The sequence below is a fragment of the Peromyscus eremicus genome, chromosome 8a (genome assembly GCF_949786415.1).
Source record: "Peromyscus eremicus chromosome 8a, PerEre_H2_v1, whole genome shotgun sequence".
In the NCBI taxonomy this organism is placed as follows: Eukaryota; Metazoa; Chordata; class Mammalia; order Rodentia; family Cricetidae; genus Peromyscus; species Peromyscus eremicus.
Window position 1 is genome coordinate 60534415 of NC_081423.1, and position 18539 is coordinate 60552953.

At 40.0% G+C, this 18539-nt stretch overlaps 1 protein-coding gene across 1 annotated transcript in view; it reads left to right on the forward strand.

Annotated features, from left to right (window-relative positions):
* The window catches only part of Ssh2 (slingshot protein phosphatase 2), a 235608-nt gene that overhangs the window by 198951 nt on the left and 18118 nt on the right, over positions 1-18539 (forward strand). Inside the window, exons 8-12 of the mRNA XM_059271250.1 lie at positions 1212-1406; positions 3916-4009; positions 4139-4267; positions 9631-9677; positions 14623-14769. Of these exons, the coding sequence (XP_059127233.1) occupies positions 1212-1406; positions 3916-4009; positions 4139-4267; positions 9631-9677; positions 14623-14769 (612 nt within the window). The remainder of the gene's footprint in view (positions 1-1211; positions 1407-3915; positions 4010-4138; positions 4268-9630; positions 9678-14622; positions 14770-18539) is intronic.

The following is an 18539-nucleotide window of genomic DNA, read 5'->3' on the forward strand; positions in this document are numbered from 1 at the left end:
TGATCTCCAGGACACACCTGGTGGAAGAAAGAAGTAATGCCCCCCAAATTTACCTCTGTCCACATACAGATGCTACTGTGGCATGTGCACCCACTCACACACTTAAAAAATGATAGGTGCTAGAAAGTTGGCTTAGCAGTTAAAAATACTTAATGTGCTTGTAGAGGTCCCAAGTTCAATATCCAACCCTCAAATGGTGGCTCATAATCCTCTGTAACTACAGTTCCAAGGACTCCTTCATCGTCTTCTAACCTCTTGGGCACCAGGCACACATATGGTGCACAGACATACATGCAGTCAGAACACTCATACACATAAAATAATTTAAAAAAAATAAGTGTTATAAAGAAAAGTATGTAAATGAATAGCCATGGAATTCTCTTACATTTCCTTTTCCTTCAAGAGAAAAATATTAGTTCGTAGCTAATAAGTCATTTATTTGAGCTCCCGCTATGATCTAGGCCTTTTTAATCACTGGAGATAGACCAATAAACAAAATGTAGAATGGTCTTTGGTCTTGTGTAAGTTACTTCCTAGTATTTCTTTTGTTTGTCTTTGTTTACTTCTAGCATTTCTAGCTTTAGCTTAGGTAAATAGAAAAAACATGGTTTTTAGTTTTGTTTACCCTTCTTGGGTTTCTGAGCTCAGAGTCAGAAGGTTTAATTTAGCCTCAGGGTAGCCAGAGCTATTCTTAGAAAGGAACTCATGTGAATGAATAAATGGCTTAAAGAACTGGGAGACTAAGGTAACAAGAGTGGTAAATGCCATTAGGTCAGTACTTCCTGGACATCAAAAGACATAGCCTCATGGCTTAGGGGCATCTGCTATGTGATCTCTGTGGAGCCTGTAAGAATCGGAGAGAATACGCTATCACATGATTCTGTGCCAAAGGGAAACAAATTTTGAATAGTTAGTTAATTGTTGAGTTTTTGTTTGCTAATGACACAGTCACAACATGAGTCATGAGGCCATAGGTTCCTAGACCTTTTTTTTCACTGGGGAGTTAGTTGTCAGTTCTCTTCTCCTCCTCCAGCTCCTTGCCTTGAGGATGCATCAAGATCACAAAATCTTGGCTTCCAGAAAGGAAGGAAATTCTACAGAGAATAATACTCTGTAGAATTCAAAAATTAGAGGAGTTTGAGATAGACATGGGTTTAATCCTTTTGGTATGCCATAATTCTATAGTGCTCATTTCTAGGCCTATCTTTCAGGTCTGCACTACAGAGCTTGCACAAGGCTTGTGAAGTGGCTAGAATGCATAACTACTATCCAGGCAGCCTTTTTCTCACTTGGGTGAGTTATTATGAGAGCCATATCAACTCAGATCAATCTTCAGTCAATGAATGGAATGCTATGCAGGATGTGCAGTCTCATCGGCCTGACTCTCCAGCCCTCTTCACAGACATGTAAGTTGGCGTGCTGAGGATTGTGGACGCCCTTTCTTGTGTCCTAGGCAGCATATTCCTTAGGAGCTAACTCTGCCCCATTGACAATAGTTATAATGTAGAGTACACTTCTGTTGTACATGAAGGTCCTTTTATTTCCTGTAAAGGCCTGAGGAATCTCACTCCTGGGTACAATAGAGTGTCTGTAATCAAGAATGTGTAATGGTATGAAATCTAAGAGATGGCTCAGTGGTTAAGAGCATTGGCTGCTCTTGCAGGGGATCCAACACAGACATACATTCAGGCAAAACACCAGTGCACATAAAATAAAATTTAAAAAGCCAGGCAGTGATGGTGTATGCCTTTAATCCCACCCAACACTTGACGCAGAGGCAGGTGGATCTCCGAGTTTAATGCCAGCCTTGTTTACAGAGAGTGTTCCAGGACAGCCAGGGCTACACAGAGAGACCCTGTATGTATGTCGGGGTGGGGGTGGAACAGGGACAAAAACAAAACAACAAAAAGAGAAGGACCTCGTTCACGGTCACATGAACTGTAAGTAGTAGGGCTATGACTAAACCTAGGTCTGTCTACTCCCAACTACTCCACCTCAGGGAGTGAAGGACTCAAAGACAAACTGCTTAACTAGGAAATGAGCCCATGCATGCACACAGGTACTGAAATCTGTTTTTATCAATACATCTTTTCAATGGAAGACTGTCATTACACATTTCCTCTCACACTACTGTGTCCAGGAAAAATGAAGCCTAGATAAGAATTACACTCCTATTCGAGACAGAAATGCCTTGGCAGAACCAAACAGGTATTAGCTGTGTTCTGCAAAGTTCATGAGAAGCTGAGTGCCTAAGCAATGTCGGGCTCCAAGTGTGTGGAGATGCAGCATACAGAAATGGAGATTACAGAGGCTATTTTTGCAGCCAGTGATAAGGCTGTAAGCAGCAGGAACAGGCAGGATGCCTGAAGGCTTAGGCCATGTCCGTTTCCAAATAAGGAGATTCAAAGTAGATACCTTTCTTGAGTGGGTAGGAGCAAAGATGGGACAGAAAGTACTCAAATTCTCCATAATATGAACCATGCCACGAGAGAGAAGCATCCAGTTACACTGAACTAATGCTTTTCTTTCTTTCTTTCTTTCTTTCTTTCTTTCTTTCTTTCTTTCTTTCTTTCTTTCTTTCTTCCTTCCTTCCTTCCTTCTTTCCTTCCTTCCTTCTTCTTTTTTTGGGGGGCGAGTGGGGGAGGTTCAAGACAGAGTTTCTTTGTGTAGCCTTGGCTGTCCTGAAAGTAGCTCTGCAGACCAGGCTGGTCTTGAACTCACAGAGATATGCCTGCCTCTGCCTCTCGAGTGCTGAGATTAAAGGCATGCACCACTACTGCCCAGCTGAGTAAATTTGTTTTTATTTATTTATTTTGAGACAGGATCTCACTATGTAGCCCTGGCTGTCATGGAAATCACGATGTAGACCAGGCTGGCCTCTAACTTAGTGTGTTAGGACTAAAGACGTGCCACCACACCTGGCCTTGAGTAATTTAGAGTCCGAAAACTAAAAACCAACACAATTCTGCAGATAGAGAGCTGGGCTATACTGAGTGGTCTGATTTTCCTGATAATATGTGTGATTATCAGCATATTTTTTTAACATGTTTGTCTCCTTAACTATAGAGTTATTATAAAAATTTCACAGAAGTGAGCAGGAAGAAAAGGGCAGTGATACACACCTATAGTCCCAGTACTTGGAAAGCTAAAGCAAGAAGATTGAAAAGCTAGCTAGGCTAGCCTGGACTACATGGCAAGACCTTGTCTCAAAGAAAAAAAAATTTCATGGAGCTATTCTGAGAGTTACCATGAAAAGGAAAGTGTTTTAGATGGAAGTATTCCAGATAGCTGACCCTACAACCTATTCTGGAATAAAACTTGCCTTGTTGGAGGAGGTTGGATCAGTCTTACTCCTTCCTATCTTATAAGCCCACAGCAATGAATGATCAGCATAGGATGGCATTTTAGGGTCTGGTTCTACTGAGTCACACCACTATTCTACCCAGATTGGCATTCTAACTCAGTAGGTGATGATATCCAGGGGTTCTTGATAGGGACATGAGATATACTCAATATACCCAGCTTGTCTTTGATTCTTCATTGATCTATACATTCTTGGTGTATTTAAAAACTTTTAAACACATAGAACCTGTTGCAGTAATTTTCACCTGTTTATTATGTTCTATATGTTTTTTTGTTGTTTTGTTTTGTTTTTTATTTTTGGTTGGTTTAGTTTGGGAAGGTGTTCTTGTTGTTAGTTTGTTTTTGTTTTTGTTTTAGACATTGTCTCATTATGTAGTACCCACATTGGCCTGAAACTCACTGTGTAGATAGATATAGTTTTCATTTGCTATGCTATGCTTCTGCAATATAAATATGGAGTAAGAGAAGTAGTTTGGAAACATAATCAAATGGTGAATTCATTACTTTGATTAAATTCTTGTTTAAGAAAAGTCATTACTTGTCTATCCTCAGACCAACTGAACGTGAACGAACAGAAAGGCTTATTAAAACCAAATTAAGGGAGATTATGATGCAAAAGGATTTGGAAAATATCACATCCAAAGAGGTAAGCAACACTGAGTTCTCATTGTCCCAAAGCTAGAAGTGGAATAACAATAGGTATGGAACTAAAAATGGTATTGAAAACACAGAAGAACTTTACAGAGATTAACACAGTACATCCTCTCTGTTTCAGATACGTACAGAGTTGGAAATGCAGATGGTGTGCAACTTGCGAGAATTCAAAGAATTCATAGATAATGAAATGATAGTGATCCTTGGTCAGATGGATAGTCCTACACAGATATTTGAGCATGTGTTCCTGGTAAGTTTTAAAGCCACTTTAAGTGGTATTTTGAAACTAGCTTCAGACTCTAGACAATTGTTGTTTTATTATATTTAAATAAAATGTAACTGGACAGAAGAGATGCCTCAGTGGTTAAGGGCACTTACTGTTCTTGCAGAGGACCTGGGTTGGATTGCCAGCACCCACATGGTGACTGAAAATCATCCACAACTAGATCCATATCTAGTTCCTGTGGATCTGAAGCCCCTTTCTGACTTCTGCAGGCACCAGGCATCCACCTGCTACACAGGCATACATGCAGGCAAAATATTCATACACATAAAGTAAATAAATCTAAAAAATGGTTAATGTAGCTAGATTAAAAGCATAGGCAATATGTACTCAAGCCTCATTGTTTTCTAATAATTTTGCTATATTATTTTCCTAACACTACTTTTTAAGGTTATTTGTATGTGTTGTATGGTGGAAATAGTACATAATGGCTTGCTGCTGCTGTTCATTTCTTTCCAGTTCCTCTTTCAGTGGATTTTTATGTGGATTAAAGCTGAGTATGGTGGTAATATTTATACCAAGGAATTTATCAAATACTACAAACCAGGGCTTTCTTCCTCTAGGTTGTTAAATATTTCATCTTTTTTTTTTTTAATACTCAGAGTCAAACATGCTAGTCTGCTGTGGTTTCACACAGTATATCTAACTAGGATGATTTTTACACCTTCCTAGTCTACTGAATGTATATAAGACCTGATGTATTTCATCTGAGCAAATGGGACAGCTTATAACAGAAAGTCTATTGGGATTTATTTGCTTCGGTATTTTCTGGATTCCTATGGATCAAATCCTGATCCTTGCACATGTTAAGTAGATGCTCTACCATTGAACTACATCCTCAGCTCTCAACTTTTAAACATAATGAAACCATGTCACAGCATTTTGAGTCCCCAAAATTCCTTTTCATGATTACCAAAAAGTCAATGACTAAAAATTTTTCTTCATAGTTCCGAAACATTCAGTGACCTGTAATTGCCTCAAGAAAGACACAGAGAAACTAGATAGGAAGCCTTTAAGGTTGAGGAATTCTAATTTCATGTGTACATGGTAGCAGGAACAAAGTTAACAAGAATACTTAAAAGCAAAGAAGAATGCTAAACTATCATTTTGTTTCCACTTCCTATACAATTTGGCCAAAAATATGTTGGAAAAGCTTCTTGTCCTGATCCATAGAGAGGCCAAGTACTATCTACATTCAGAAATGTGGCACCTCTCTTTTCTGATGAGCGCATATATGAACTGAACTGCTTAGAAGCTAGGATACAGATAGAAGAGGGATAGACACACAGAAACTGACTAAACTGTATTACCTCACTCTGAACATTCCAGAGTTTATTTTAACGTGCAGTCAGACTTGGTACTATTGAAAGCTTGACATTTTAGAGCATATTTGTCTCTACTTTGATTCATATGGCCCATAGTTAGGAAATTACTGTGCAGAGCTGTGGACTGACAGGGGATCTTCTCTTCTAGTACTTTTTTTTGGGGGGGGAGGGAGGAGTTGGGGGTGAGACAGAGTTTCTCCTACATATCCCTAGCTATCCTGGAACTCACTATGTAAATCAGGCTGGCCTCAAACTCACAGAGATCCACCTGCCTCTGCCTCCCAAGTGCTAAGATTAAAGGTGTGTGCCACCATACCTGGCCTTTTCCCAATACTTTAACTTGGCTAATATGTGTTGCTATTTCTGGGTTGTTGTAGTTTTTTTTTATTTTATTTTATTTTTGGTTTTTCGAGACAGGGTTTCTCTGTGTAGCTTTGCACCTTTCCTGGGACTCACTTGGTAGTCCAGGCTGGCCTCGAACTCACAGAGATCCTCCTGGCTCTGCCTCCCGAGTGCTGGGATTAAAGGCGTGCACCACCACCGCCCGGCTTGTTGTAGTTTTTTGTTGTTGTTGTTGATTAGTTGTTTTGTTTTGAGACAGGGTTTCTCTGTGTAACAGGCTGTTCTGGAACTCACTTTGTAGACCAAGCTGTCCTCGAACTCACAGAGATCCACTTGCCTCTGCCTCCCCAGCACTGGGACTAAAGGCGTGGGCCACCACTACCCAGCTGTGTTGCTATTTCTGGGTGTAGATTGTACTGGCCTTTCTATGGATAAGGAGCCTGAATTTGTTATCTGTAGTGTATAGTTTCATGAGGTCTCAAAAATATCCTACTCTTCCATTGTTGGAATTCTCGTGTTGTCTGTAGAAATCTTAGGAGCCACTCACTCAGATGTTCTTTGCCCAAACTCCATGAAATATGACTGAATTTTTATGAAGGACAAATTGCTGGTAGCCAAAAAGAGCTGGCTGAAGATGTACCCCAAGTGGTCCAATGTCTTATCTGTCGTGCATATGATCCTGAATTTGGTCCCCACCACCATGTAAGCTGGGTGTGGTGACACTCCAGTACTCAGGACAAGGTCGTCCTCGGCTGCATAGAGAATTTGAATTTAATCAGGGAGCCATGAGACCCTAGGAAGAAAGGGGTCAGGATCAAACTAGAAATCATTTTACCATCAAACATTGCTTGTTTGTTTCTTTGGTACTGGAGATCAAGTGTAGAGACTTGTGTAGACAAGGACTCTATCACTGAACCACATTCCCAGCCCTAAATGTGGATTTTAACACTTTTTTAAAAACTGTGAAACTTTTCTCTCATGTCCTGGGCCCAGAGTTTGAATGCCAGCACCATACACACAAAGGATGTGGACAAGTTGCCTAACATGATGGTGACACCTATAATCCCAACACTTGGAAGGTAGAGGCACATAGATCTCTGTGAATCTGAGGCCAGCCTGGGCTACATAGTAAGTTCTAGGCCAGCCGGAGCTATGTAGTGAGATCCTGTCTCGAATGAATGAATGAATGAATGATACAGACATGATAAATATCAAGTATAGCCATTTTTTGACTGGTCAACCTGTTTTGTTCCAGGCAGGCATATTTCCTATGTCTCTACCACCACTCACTTCCAACTAGAATTCAGAACTGCCTCCTCTTTACCCTTTCTTCAACTAGTATATTTTATGGTATATAGCAATTTTTAATATTACTGAAAGCAGAAATAACAGTCCAATTTCCCCCAAATTATATTTCCCTAATCACCTACAAATGTATTTATTTCTACCAACAGATTTCTCTTAGGATTCCTTTTTGAATTTTTTAATTACAAAAATAATTTATGTTCACCAGGCATGGTAGTTCATGCCTATAATCCCATACTGCCGAAGCTGAGGCAGGAAGATTGTTACAAATTTAAGGTCAACCCAAACTACATACTGAATAGGTCCAAGCCACTCACATGATGGTCAGAGCTATCCAGAACTCCAATTCCAGGGCATTTAAAGCCCTTTTCTGACTTCCAAGGCCACACAGGTAGAGCACATATGGGCTATGGGCAAAACATTAATACACATAAAATAAAATACTTAAAGTTCATTGTAGAATTTTTTTCAATTTTAGAAGATAATAAATCACTTTTAATCATTACCCAAGAAGGTAACATTGTTATCTTTTGTTATTGCTTCCTCGTTATATATTACTACATATACACACATACATCTAGTATATGGACTCTAATTTTAGAGATGTTTTAGATTCATAGGAAAATTAAGCAGAAGATTAAAAATTTCCCGTGTACTCTCAGCTGCCATGAATGTATAGCCTGCCACATAATCAGCATACCCTGTCAAGAGTGTGGTACATTTGGGCCGGGCGATGGTGGTGCATGCCTTTAGTCTTAGCACTTGGGAGTTGGGAGGCAGAGGCAGGTGGGTCTCCATGAGTTAAAGGCCAGTCTGGTCTACAGAGCGAGTTCCAGGAAAGCCAAGATACACAAAAACCCTGCCTCAATAAATGAATTTGTTAGAGTTGATGAACCTGCATTGATTGGCACATCATTATCAGCTGGGTCCATAAATTATATAGAATGTTTGAATTTAGACATGTTTATGGTACATGTCTACTATTAGAGTATGAGAGTTATTACTACTTGTAAATTTGGTTGGTTTTGTTTTGGGTTTTTGTTTGTTTGTTTGTTTGTTTGTTTGTTTTTCATTTTATTTTGAGACAGGATTTCTCTGTGTAGCCTCAGCTGTTCTGAAACTCATCCTACAGACCAGGCTAGCCTCAAACTCAGAGAGCCTCCTGCCTCTGCCTCCTGAGTGCTGGGATTAAAGGTGTGAATAATTTTCTTTTTTTTAACTTATTTTTGTGTGCATTAGTGTTTTGCCTACATATCTATGTGAGGGTGACAGATGCCCTGGAACTGGACTTACAGACATTTATGAGCTGCTACGTGGGTGCTGGGAATTGAAACCTGGGTCCTCTGGAAAAGCAGTCAGTGCTCTTAACTGCTGAGCCATCTCTCTAGCCCCATGAATAATTTTCTTATTTAAAAAAAAAAAAAACTTCCAAATAGGAGAATTATAAAATTTAACTCTTATTCAAAATGCAAAATAATTGCTTGAAGACGTTAACTAAGCATCTTATACTTGTTTTGGTGGCTTCCCCTTGGTTATGTACCACATGTCCTATGTCCAAACCCCTTTCTCCTCCCCAGGGAGTGTACACTTTCCCAGCAGTTGACATGGGAAAAGAGATCTATCCCAGTTTCAAGTTGCAGGGTTACTTTTCTCAAAGTCATCTCATTTCACGCATAGTTGCCATACCTGGAGCTCAACCAGATTGTTAGAGGAAAGGTTGCAATTCCCCTCCCTCTGGAAGAATGCTCAGCTCTGCATTATACTGCACAGGGATCTGTTTATTCAGAAAGGTATCAGCTGATATGGAGAAGGAATGTTTAGAACATAGTTCAGAGAAAACCTGCAGTGAGAAGGAAAGATTGATTGGTGGGAAGCCAGGTTATCATTAGGAAAAAAGATTCATCTAAATCCTCATAAGTTTCTACAACTTCTCTGAGCTAGAAGCCTTTGTCCAACCTGATTTCAGTATCAACGGCTCTCCTGGAGGCTAATTTGGCTGAGAAAAACCTGCATATGAATAGAGACCTTTTGCAGAAAAGCAGGATTTTTTAGGTTAGCATGAGAAACATGAGAGTATTGGACACAGAATAATTTTGCTCTGATATCCACGTATATACTGTGGCACTTGTCCGTTCACATATGAACACACACTCACCACTTCCACCCTGAAAAAAAAGATAATTTTTTGTACTATCATTAATAAAAACTAGGTGTGATAACATAAAGTTCCTGGTACTTAGAGGCATTGAGTACATGTTTTTGAGTCACTTTTCAGAAACTGTTTCCCCACAGTGCTCCTTCCCAACTACCCTGTTTAGTTGGTTTGATAATACTAACCTTGTCTTTTTGGCTCCATAGGGCTCAGAATGGAATGCCTCGAACTTAGAGGACTTACAGAACCGAGGGTGAGCACACAGAGCAATTGCTGACATCTCTGTATGACAGAAGTCCCTGTTTAACCTTTATGTTTTCCTGTCAAAGAAATATCAATGGGTAAACTTTGATCCTTAGGGTCGCTTTCAATTCTCAGCTATTATCTTACAGAAAAAAAAAAATCAGAGCAGTTATTCTCTCAACCATTTGATCCTCTTCCCTCCCAAGAAACATCACTTGTATTAAAGGAATGGCTTTGAAAAACAAATTCCCAAGTATTTGGTACTCTTTAAAAATCAAATTGAGTTGCTAGGAATGTAGTTAAGTGATAGAGCTTGCCTAGGCCAGAGGAAGAAGAGAATGAATTATTTCTGATTGCCATGATAGACTGAGAGTCTGAGGTGCTGATAAGTGTCATGCACACTACCTACTTTTCTCCCTGACAAGAAAGGTGTTTCATAATTACGAAAATGAACTTCTTGTTTTCATACCAAAAAAACCCAGGTATGAAAATCTAGTTGCTTAGTTGAAGATACAAAAATAAGTATAACTTGGAAAATTTTAATTAGTAAGGACTGGTCTGGAGCTTTTAGAGACTATATATTATCTTTTGAATTTTTATCATCCTAGTTCAAAGCTTTACACTAAGATGATATTCACTGTGAATGAATGATAAAAAATTCATACACATGTAAGAACTGTCATCTGCCTAATGACAGATGAAGGAAGGAATCAACTAATAAAGTGGGCTGAGAATTCAAAGACCTAGACCCTCATCCTGTGTCTTTCATTTGCCCTCTTTTTTTTTTTAAAGAATTATTTATTTATTATGTATACAGAAGAGGGTGCCAGATCTCATTACAGATGGTTGTGAGCCACCATGTGGATGCTGGGAATTGAACTCAGGACCTCTGGACGAGTAGTCAGTGCTCTTAACCTCTGAGCCATCTCTCCAGCCCTCATTTGCCCTCTTAAAACTAGATAAATTTGCTGGGCAGTGGTGGCACACACCTTTAGTCCCAGCACTCCAGTGGCAGAGGCAGGAGGATCTCTTTGAGTTTGAAGATCACCTGGTCTACAGAGAGAGTTCCAGGACAGCCAAGGTTACACAGAGGAACCCTGTCTAGAAAGACAAAAGAATAAATTAATTAATTAAACAAACTAGATAAACTGTTCACTGGTAGGTTTCTTGACAGGGCCCTTGAAGATGAGACCCTGATTGGACTTGAAAAACAACATTGACTCCACTTTATCTACAGAAGTTCACTTAAATTTCCTTGAAAGTGGGACCAGTTTTTGACAGCTTACAATTCTGTAAAGTTTGAAAGTTCTATCATTCTAGAAAACTTATGATATTTAATATGAAGTCTGCGAGTTGACATAGCACTGCTTGCCAAATACATTGTAATCACATTGTATAGACATCTAATAGGCTATAATACTAGCTGGAGATGAGACTCCATCTCATATGCTTCTTTTATTAAAACATTTTATAAAAATATTAAAATTGTATGCATTAATGTGGTACCATGTGATGTTTAGGTACATATATTTAATGTTTTAAATCAAGTTTGTCATCTGGAACATTTTTCATTTCTTTTTTTTAATAAGTTTTATTTTGCTTTTTATGTGTATGGGTATTTTGGCTGCATATATGTCTGTGTATTGCTTGCATGCTTGGTGCCCTGGAGGCCAGAAGAGGACATCAGATCCCCTGAGACTGGAGTTATAGATGGTTGTGAGCTGCTATGCTGGCTCTTAACTGTTAAGCCATCTCTTCTGCCCCCACTTATCAATTCTTCATGATGAAAACTTTCTTTTTTTTATTTTTTTAATTTTATTTTATAATTTAATTTTACATATCAGCCACGGATTCCTTTGTTCTCCCCACTCCCATCTCCTCCACGGCAAAGACTCCCCTGAGGATTGAGTTCAACTTGGTAGATTCAGTCCAGGCAGATCCAGTCCCCTCCTCCCAGGCTGAGCCAAGTGTCCCTGTATAAGCCCCAGGTTCCAAACAGCCAGCACATGCACTGAGGACAGATCCCAGTCCCATTGCCTGGATGCCTCCCAAACAGATCAAGCTAATCAACTGTCTCACTTATCCAGAGGGCCTGATCCAGTTGGGGGCTCCTCAGCTATTGGTTCATAGTTCATGTGTTTCCATTCATTTGGCTATTTGTCCCTGTGCTTTTTCCAACCTTGGTCTCAACAATTCTCACTCATACAAACCCTCCTCTTTCTTGCCAATTGGACTCCTGGAGCTCCACCTGGGGCCTGGCCGTGGATCTCTGCATCCGGTTCCCTCAGTCATTGGATGAGGTTTCTAGCATGACAATTAGGGTGTTTGGCCATCCCATCACCAGAGTTGGTCAGTTCGGGCTGTCTCTCGACCATTGCCAGTAGTCTATTGTGGAGGTATCTTTGTGGATTTCTGTGGACCTCTCTAGCACTTTGCTTCTTCCTATTCTCATGTGGTCTTCATTTATCATGGTCTCTTATTCCTTGTTCTCCCTCTCTGTTCTTGATCCAGCTGGGATCTCCCTCTCCCCTAAGCTCTCTTTCCCTCGACCCTTGCCCTTTATTACCCCCACTCAACGTCCAGTTTGTTCATGTAGATCTCATCCATTTCTCCATCATTGGGCGATCCCTGTGTCTTTCTTGAGGTCCTGTTTTCTTTCAAAATCTTTTCTTTTTGCTTTTTGAAATATACAGTATGCACTTATCCGTAGTCATGCTACTGTGGAATAACAGCCATCATTTACTCTTATAAGGCTAAACTTCAAAATACAACTAAATCCAATTGTCTTTAAAACAGAATGATTGGATGTACAAACATCTACTTGGGTCTTATTTCTTAAATTCAGTGGGTCTTAAACTTTAGTCTGTCACAAAACTGTATGTACTATTTCCTGACAGTGATTTATGGCATTTCAAAGTGCAATTTTTTTGGTTTTTGTTTGTTTTTTTGTTTTCTGAGACAAGGTTTCTCTGTGTAGCCTTGGCTATCCTAGAACTCGCTTTGTAGATCAGGCTGGCCTCAAATCCACAAGAGATCCGCCTGCCTCTGCCTCCTGAGTGCTGGCATTAAAGGCATGCACCACCACCGCCCAGCTCAAATTGCAATTTTGATAGTAAGGTCATTTCCAGATAGTCTACTGACTTTAGGAACTAAAGTTACAGAATTGCTGATACACCAAAGAAATTCCAAGGAGTTACAGCACCAATCAGCAGTGGGCATTTTCAGCTCCAGAATGAAAAGAATTAGGAAACTGTTTCCTGACTCTCTAGAGATGATGCCATAATCCATTACTGAAGTATAGGATTAGAAGTAGGAGATTGGGGTTGGAGATTTAGCTCAGTGGTAGAGCGCGTGCCTAGCAAGTGCAAGGCCCTGGGTTCGGTCCTCAGCTCTGGAAAGAAAAAGAAAAGAAGTAGGAGATTGATTGGGTTTTGTTGTTGTAGTTTACTGTGTGTGTGTACACACGCTCCATGTTTGTGAGTCAAAGAGGAGGCAGAAGAGAGCATCTAAGCCCCTGGAGCTGGGAATCACAGCTAGTTGTGAACTTCTCCACATAAGTGCTGAGAACTGAGCCCTGGCCCTCTGAAGAGCAGCAAGCACTCTAAGGCTGCCGTCTCTCCAGCCCCTCATTTTTATTTTAAATACAATAAAGTCAGTGAGCCAGGCATGGTGACACACACCTTTAATCCCAGCACTCAGAAGGAAGAGGCAAGTAGATGTGTGAATTTTCGGCCAGCCTGGTCTGCATAAAGTCCCAGGCAAGCCCAGGCTACACATAGAGATCTTGTCTCAAAAAAATAAGTAAATAAAAATAAAATAAATGTTTTTGCTTTTTCTTCTAATCATTTTATTGAATGTAACTCATAATGCAATATAGTTAACACAATTAAAATGGACAATTCTGTGGGTTTTAGTAAATGTTTCTGAGTTATGCAAACCACCTAGTTAATTGAGAGCATTTTTTCACACCAGAAGGAGACCGTGTATGCTTCCTTGGTCATGTTCCCTTCTTCCCTGTTTCTAGAAGCCACTGGTGTGTGTCATCAGCTGACAGCCACTTTTTGGCTGTCGTGAATAATGATGCTGGGATCACATGTATGCATGTTGTAGAGTGGGGCTAATGCTAGTGTAGTAACTCTGTGTCTTCTTCAGAAACTGAGTTTGTGGAGCCCCACATGTGCTTATTTGAAGGAAACAGTTTTTGTAGAAAGAACTGAGCCTGTGTTGCTGGAGTAAACTTCAGTGATGTTTAAGTCTATACAACATTGAAGAAAAAAGAGCCTTTGGTAAATTAAACCACACAGTAATTAAGGTGGTGCAGGGAGAGAGATGATGGGAAAGTTTTTAATAGAGAAATCCTTTCCTGCTAACTGCTCAACATGTGAGAACTCTTGGCAGAATGCAGTCAGATAGACTTGAGGGAGTTTCAGGCCCAGCTTTCCATGGACCCTCACAGTTTCTTGCCTAACAATCTGGCATTGAGAAAAGTAAGAAAATTTTCCTTTTCTCTTTTTTCTTGGAGTATATCAGTCATCTGGTTTTATACAAACAACTTCCAAATAAAATTTTATTGTTGGAAATTTGGTTTTTCGAGACAGGGTTTCTCTGTGTAGCTTTGCGCCTTTCCTGGAACTCACTTGGTAGTCCAGGCTGGCCTCGAACTCACAGAGATCCACCTGGCTCTGCCTCCCGAGTGCTGGGATTAAAGGCGTGCGCCACCACCGCCCGGCTATTGTTGGAAATTTTAAGAACAGAAATTGCTAGGTTGTGGGTCTTAGGTTGATTTTTAGTTGATACAGATATGGGGACTATTTCCAAAATACTATCAAAGATGAGATCCTGTATCCATATATAAAGTGAAATGGTATTTAGGTATTGAACATGGCAGATATGGTGCTGGGAATTCATTTTAGCCTGAGAAACAGAATACACACCCTCCCTTGATTTCTTCACAGAGTACGGTACATCTTGAATGTCACTCGAGAGATAGACAACTTCTTCCCTGGAGTCTTTGAGTATCACAACATCCGAGTATATGATGAAGAGGCAACAGATCTCCTGGCTTACTGGAATGACACATACAAATTCATCTCTAAAGCCAAGTGAGTATTGTCCCACACAGCATTTGGATCCCTCTTCATAGTGTGAACATAACTGGGGATGAGAGACTGACATAATTTACTGATAGTGCTTAGAGAAAAGGATATAAAGGGGAAAAAGGCCCTGAGATTTTATAACCCTAGACAAAAGATTAGTGACCTAATACTTTCCCTTTAAGCAAATGAAATCCCTTAGAATAAAATAACCTCATATAGCCTCATTTTCCACTAAGCAGAAAATGAAAGAAAATGGAATTATACTGCAACTAAAGAATGAGGGGCTGGAGAGATGGCTCAGCGGTTTAGAGCACTGGCTGCTCTTCCAGAAGACCTGAGTTCAATTCTCAGCAACCACCTGGTGGCTCACAACCATCTATAATGGCACCTGATGCCCTCTTCTGGCATGCAGGCGTACATGCAGATAGAGCACTCACATACATAAGATAAATAAATAAATCTTAAAAGAAAAAGAAATTAAAATGAGAAATGGAGGGGAAAAAAATTGAGACAAGGTCTCATTATGTAGTCCTAAATAGCCTGAAACTCTTAAGACCAGGCTGACCTCAAACTCACCGAAATCTGCCTGCTTCTGCCTCCCAAGGGCTGAGATTAAAAGAATGCACTATCCACCATGCCTGGTTCTGAATTAAATTCGTAAATTGGCACTGGAGATATTTGTAAGTTGTACAGCAAAAACTATTGTGAATAGGCAATATACCAAGTCTTTCTGAATACAAGAAGAGAAGCAGTGAGCGTTGGAAATCTTCCCAGTCAATGGCTTTATTGTGGCTACTCTAAATGGTGAGGTTTTTCTCTTGCCTTTTGTCATGTCGTCTTCAAATTAATTGACTCCTAAAGCTCTGAGGACTTCCTTTCCCATTTTATTCATCCTTTCACTAGGAAGAATGAATCATAAATGAGCTACTTGGCCACATCCCTCTTCAGAAAAGACAGCATTCAAACCATCTTTAGTAGATGAGAAATACCTCTTTTTTATTAACTTCCTTCAGAAATTACACCCCCTTAACAGTCTTCATAGACAGGACAGTCACCAGATCAATTGCCTCTCACAATTGGTGAATCAGGATCATCGAATGCATTTGTCTCCTTACTTTTGTAAAATAGTGCACACCATGGGCTTTAAATATTCTTCAAGCTCCCAAGAAAGGCTTCAGTAACAGGAGAGGCTTTTATAACTGTATAGGCTGGCAAATTGGAAAGCCTATTCCAGGTGTTTAAAAGATTCATCCTTATACTTCCATTACTCTAGAACCACTTTTGGCACCAATATCTGTATTAGTCAGAATTCTCTAGATTAAGAGAACTTTTAGAATGGGTGTGTGTGTGTGTGTGTGTGTGTGTGTGTGTGTGTGTGTGTATTCTAATGACTTACATACAGGCTGCAGTCCAGCTAACCCAACAGTAGCTGCCTATGAACAGAAAGTTCAAGGATCCAGGAGTTGTTCAGTCCATGAGGCTGGATGTCTCCACTGGTCTTCAGGATACCCTGGAATCCCAAAGAAGTAGGCTCTAATGCCAGTCAAGGAATGGTCTTGATAGCAAGGGTAGGAGCAAGCAGGCAAAGAGCAAGTCTTCCTTCTTCCATTTCCTTTATACAAGCTGCCAGCAGAAGGCAGGTCCAGATCTAGAGGTGGGTTTTCCCACCTCAAAAGAGCTGGATTAAAAGTTCATCTTCTCACCTCAAAGATCTCAATTACAAGTGAATTTTCCCACTTGAAATGATTTAATTAAGCAAAAATCTCTCACAGGTGTGCTCAGCCATTTTGAGTTTTAGATGATTCCAGATGTAGCCAAGCTGACAACCAAAACAGCCACCACAAGCACCAAGGTCATAAATGGATGCAGTTGGTCATAAGTTTCTCAAGTTTGGGTCAGAGTCTGAGAGGGAACTCCTCCTTCTATAATTCTTTCTACAAGGCCCTATTCCTAATATGATGATGCCAGACAATCTCAGCCATCCTACACAGGGATTGAGGGGTGAAACTGAAGTATAGGTTAGATGAAAACTAACTTAAATCCTTCTTAAATAAGTTAGAAGCTTTGCACTTAAAAAGCTCAGTTGAACAATTCCAAAGAAGCCTAGTGTGGTAGCACACACCTTTATTTCCATTCCAACACTTGCAAGGCAGAGACAGGCCAATCCCTGAGTTCAAAGCCAGCCTTGTCTACAGAGTGAGTCTCAGGACAGCCAGGACTACACAGAGAAACCCTGTCTTGAAAAAAAAAAAAAAAGAAAAAGAAAAAGAAAGAAAAGAAAAGAAAAATGTGAAAGCGGTGCTTTCATAGGGAATGAATTTTATTTTACTTAGGCTTGTCCAAGTTTAAGCACATTCCATGCCTACAGACAAAGGCCTAAAATTTGATATGTTGAAGTTGTTAGAGTTCAGTTGGAAAATGTAGAGCACACATCTAAGTTTTCATCTGAGTCACTGTGCATTGGCTTCCAAACTGTAGACTAATAAAAACTCTATAGTAAGGACCAGCGAGATGGCTCAGTGCTTGCTGCCAAGGCTGATGACCTAAGTTTAATCCCCAGAACACACAAGGTAGAAATTGAGAGAACTGACTCCTCCAAGTCATCCTGTGACCTCCACATGTGTACTACACACTCAGATGCCTGCCCACCCACACATACTCAAATAGATAAATGCAGTTTTTAAAAGTAAGGAAAAATATTCCATTCCATACTTTGCATTCTTTGCTTATCTGCTCACTTGTTTGGACAAGTCACCTTAAACTTGCTTGCACTGGTAATTCCTCACTCATTCATATAGCTCATGTCTCCAGAAAAACAAGATTATAAGCTTCTGAAAGAAAGCTTGTCAACCATCAATACAGTCAGTAAGCAAATAAATAGCTTGTCCCCTTATGCTCACTTATATATGTTTTGATTTACCGGAACAGTTACATGAAAGGATTCTAGGATCTATGAGCAGTAGCCATAAGAGTAGCTGTTCTTTTTCTCTAGGTTTTAAAATATTCCTTCTTCAACAGCTGGGAAATGTGATCAGCAGATCCATAATTTATTCATGCATTTAACAGATCCTTGAAGACTGACTGTGTGCTATAACACTACCTTGTTAGAGTTAGAACATAACTGAACAGTTTTCACGTCCAAGATAATTAACTAAGACCTGTTCAGACTGATGTATTTTGTTTGCTTTGTGGTAGCATTGTTTTCTCTTCCTTCCCTTGCATTAAAAACCCTCAGGAACTGGGGTATAGATTAACAATAGAGCACGTCCTTAGTATGTGTGGAGCCTGAGTTTAGTTCAGAGCATGTAAAAAAAAACAGCTGCCATTCATTCCACCTCCATCACTAAGAAAGCATGTGCTATATCACATGCTTTGCTCTGTCTCTGGCATTGTGGTGCTGTGTGAACAGTGCTATCTACAGTTGTCTGAATAGAGAAGAAAAGTTGGCTTCGTGTATGCTTTCCTCCAGGGACAGAGCCCTTCCTGGGAACTTAACTAGAAACAACTCTATTAGAATAAGTTGGATGAGTCATTACCACACCTGTAACTCAGGAGCCATGCCCGAGGGCTATGAGGAAACTGGCCTCCACCACAAAGGAAATGAGCTCCAGCTCTGAAAGCTAACTTCTCCTCTCCACTCTGTGACCTTCACTAACACATTGAATTTTAATGATCTGTTTATGGAACTAAATCCTACCCTTTAGGATAAAAGCTGTGCATTACTTAAGTTTGTGTCTAGCACCTTGTACATATTATCTTATATATGGTAAGTACTT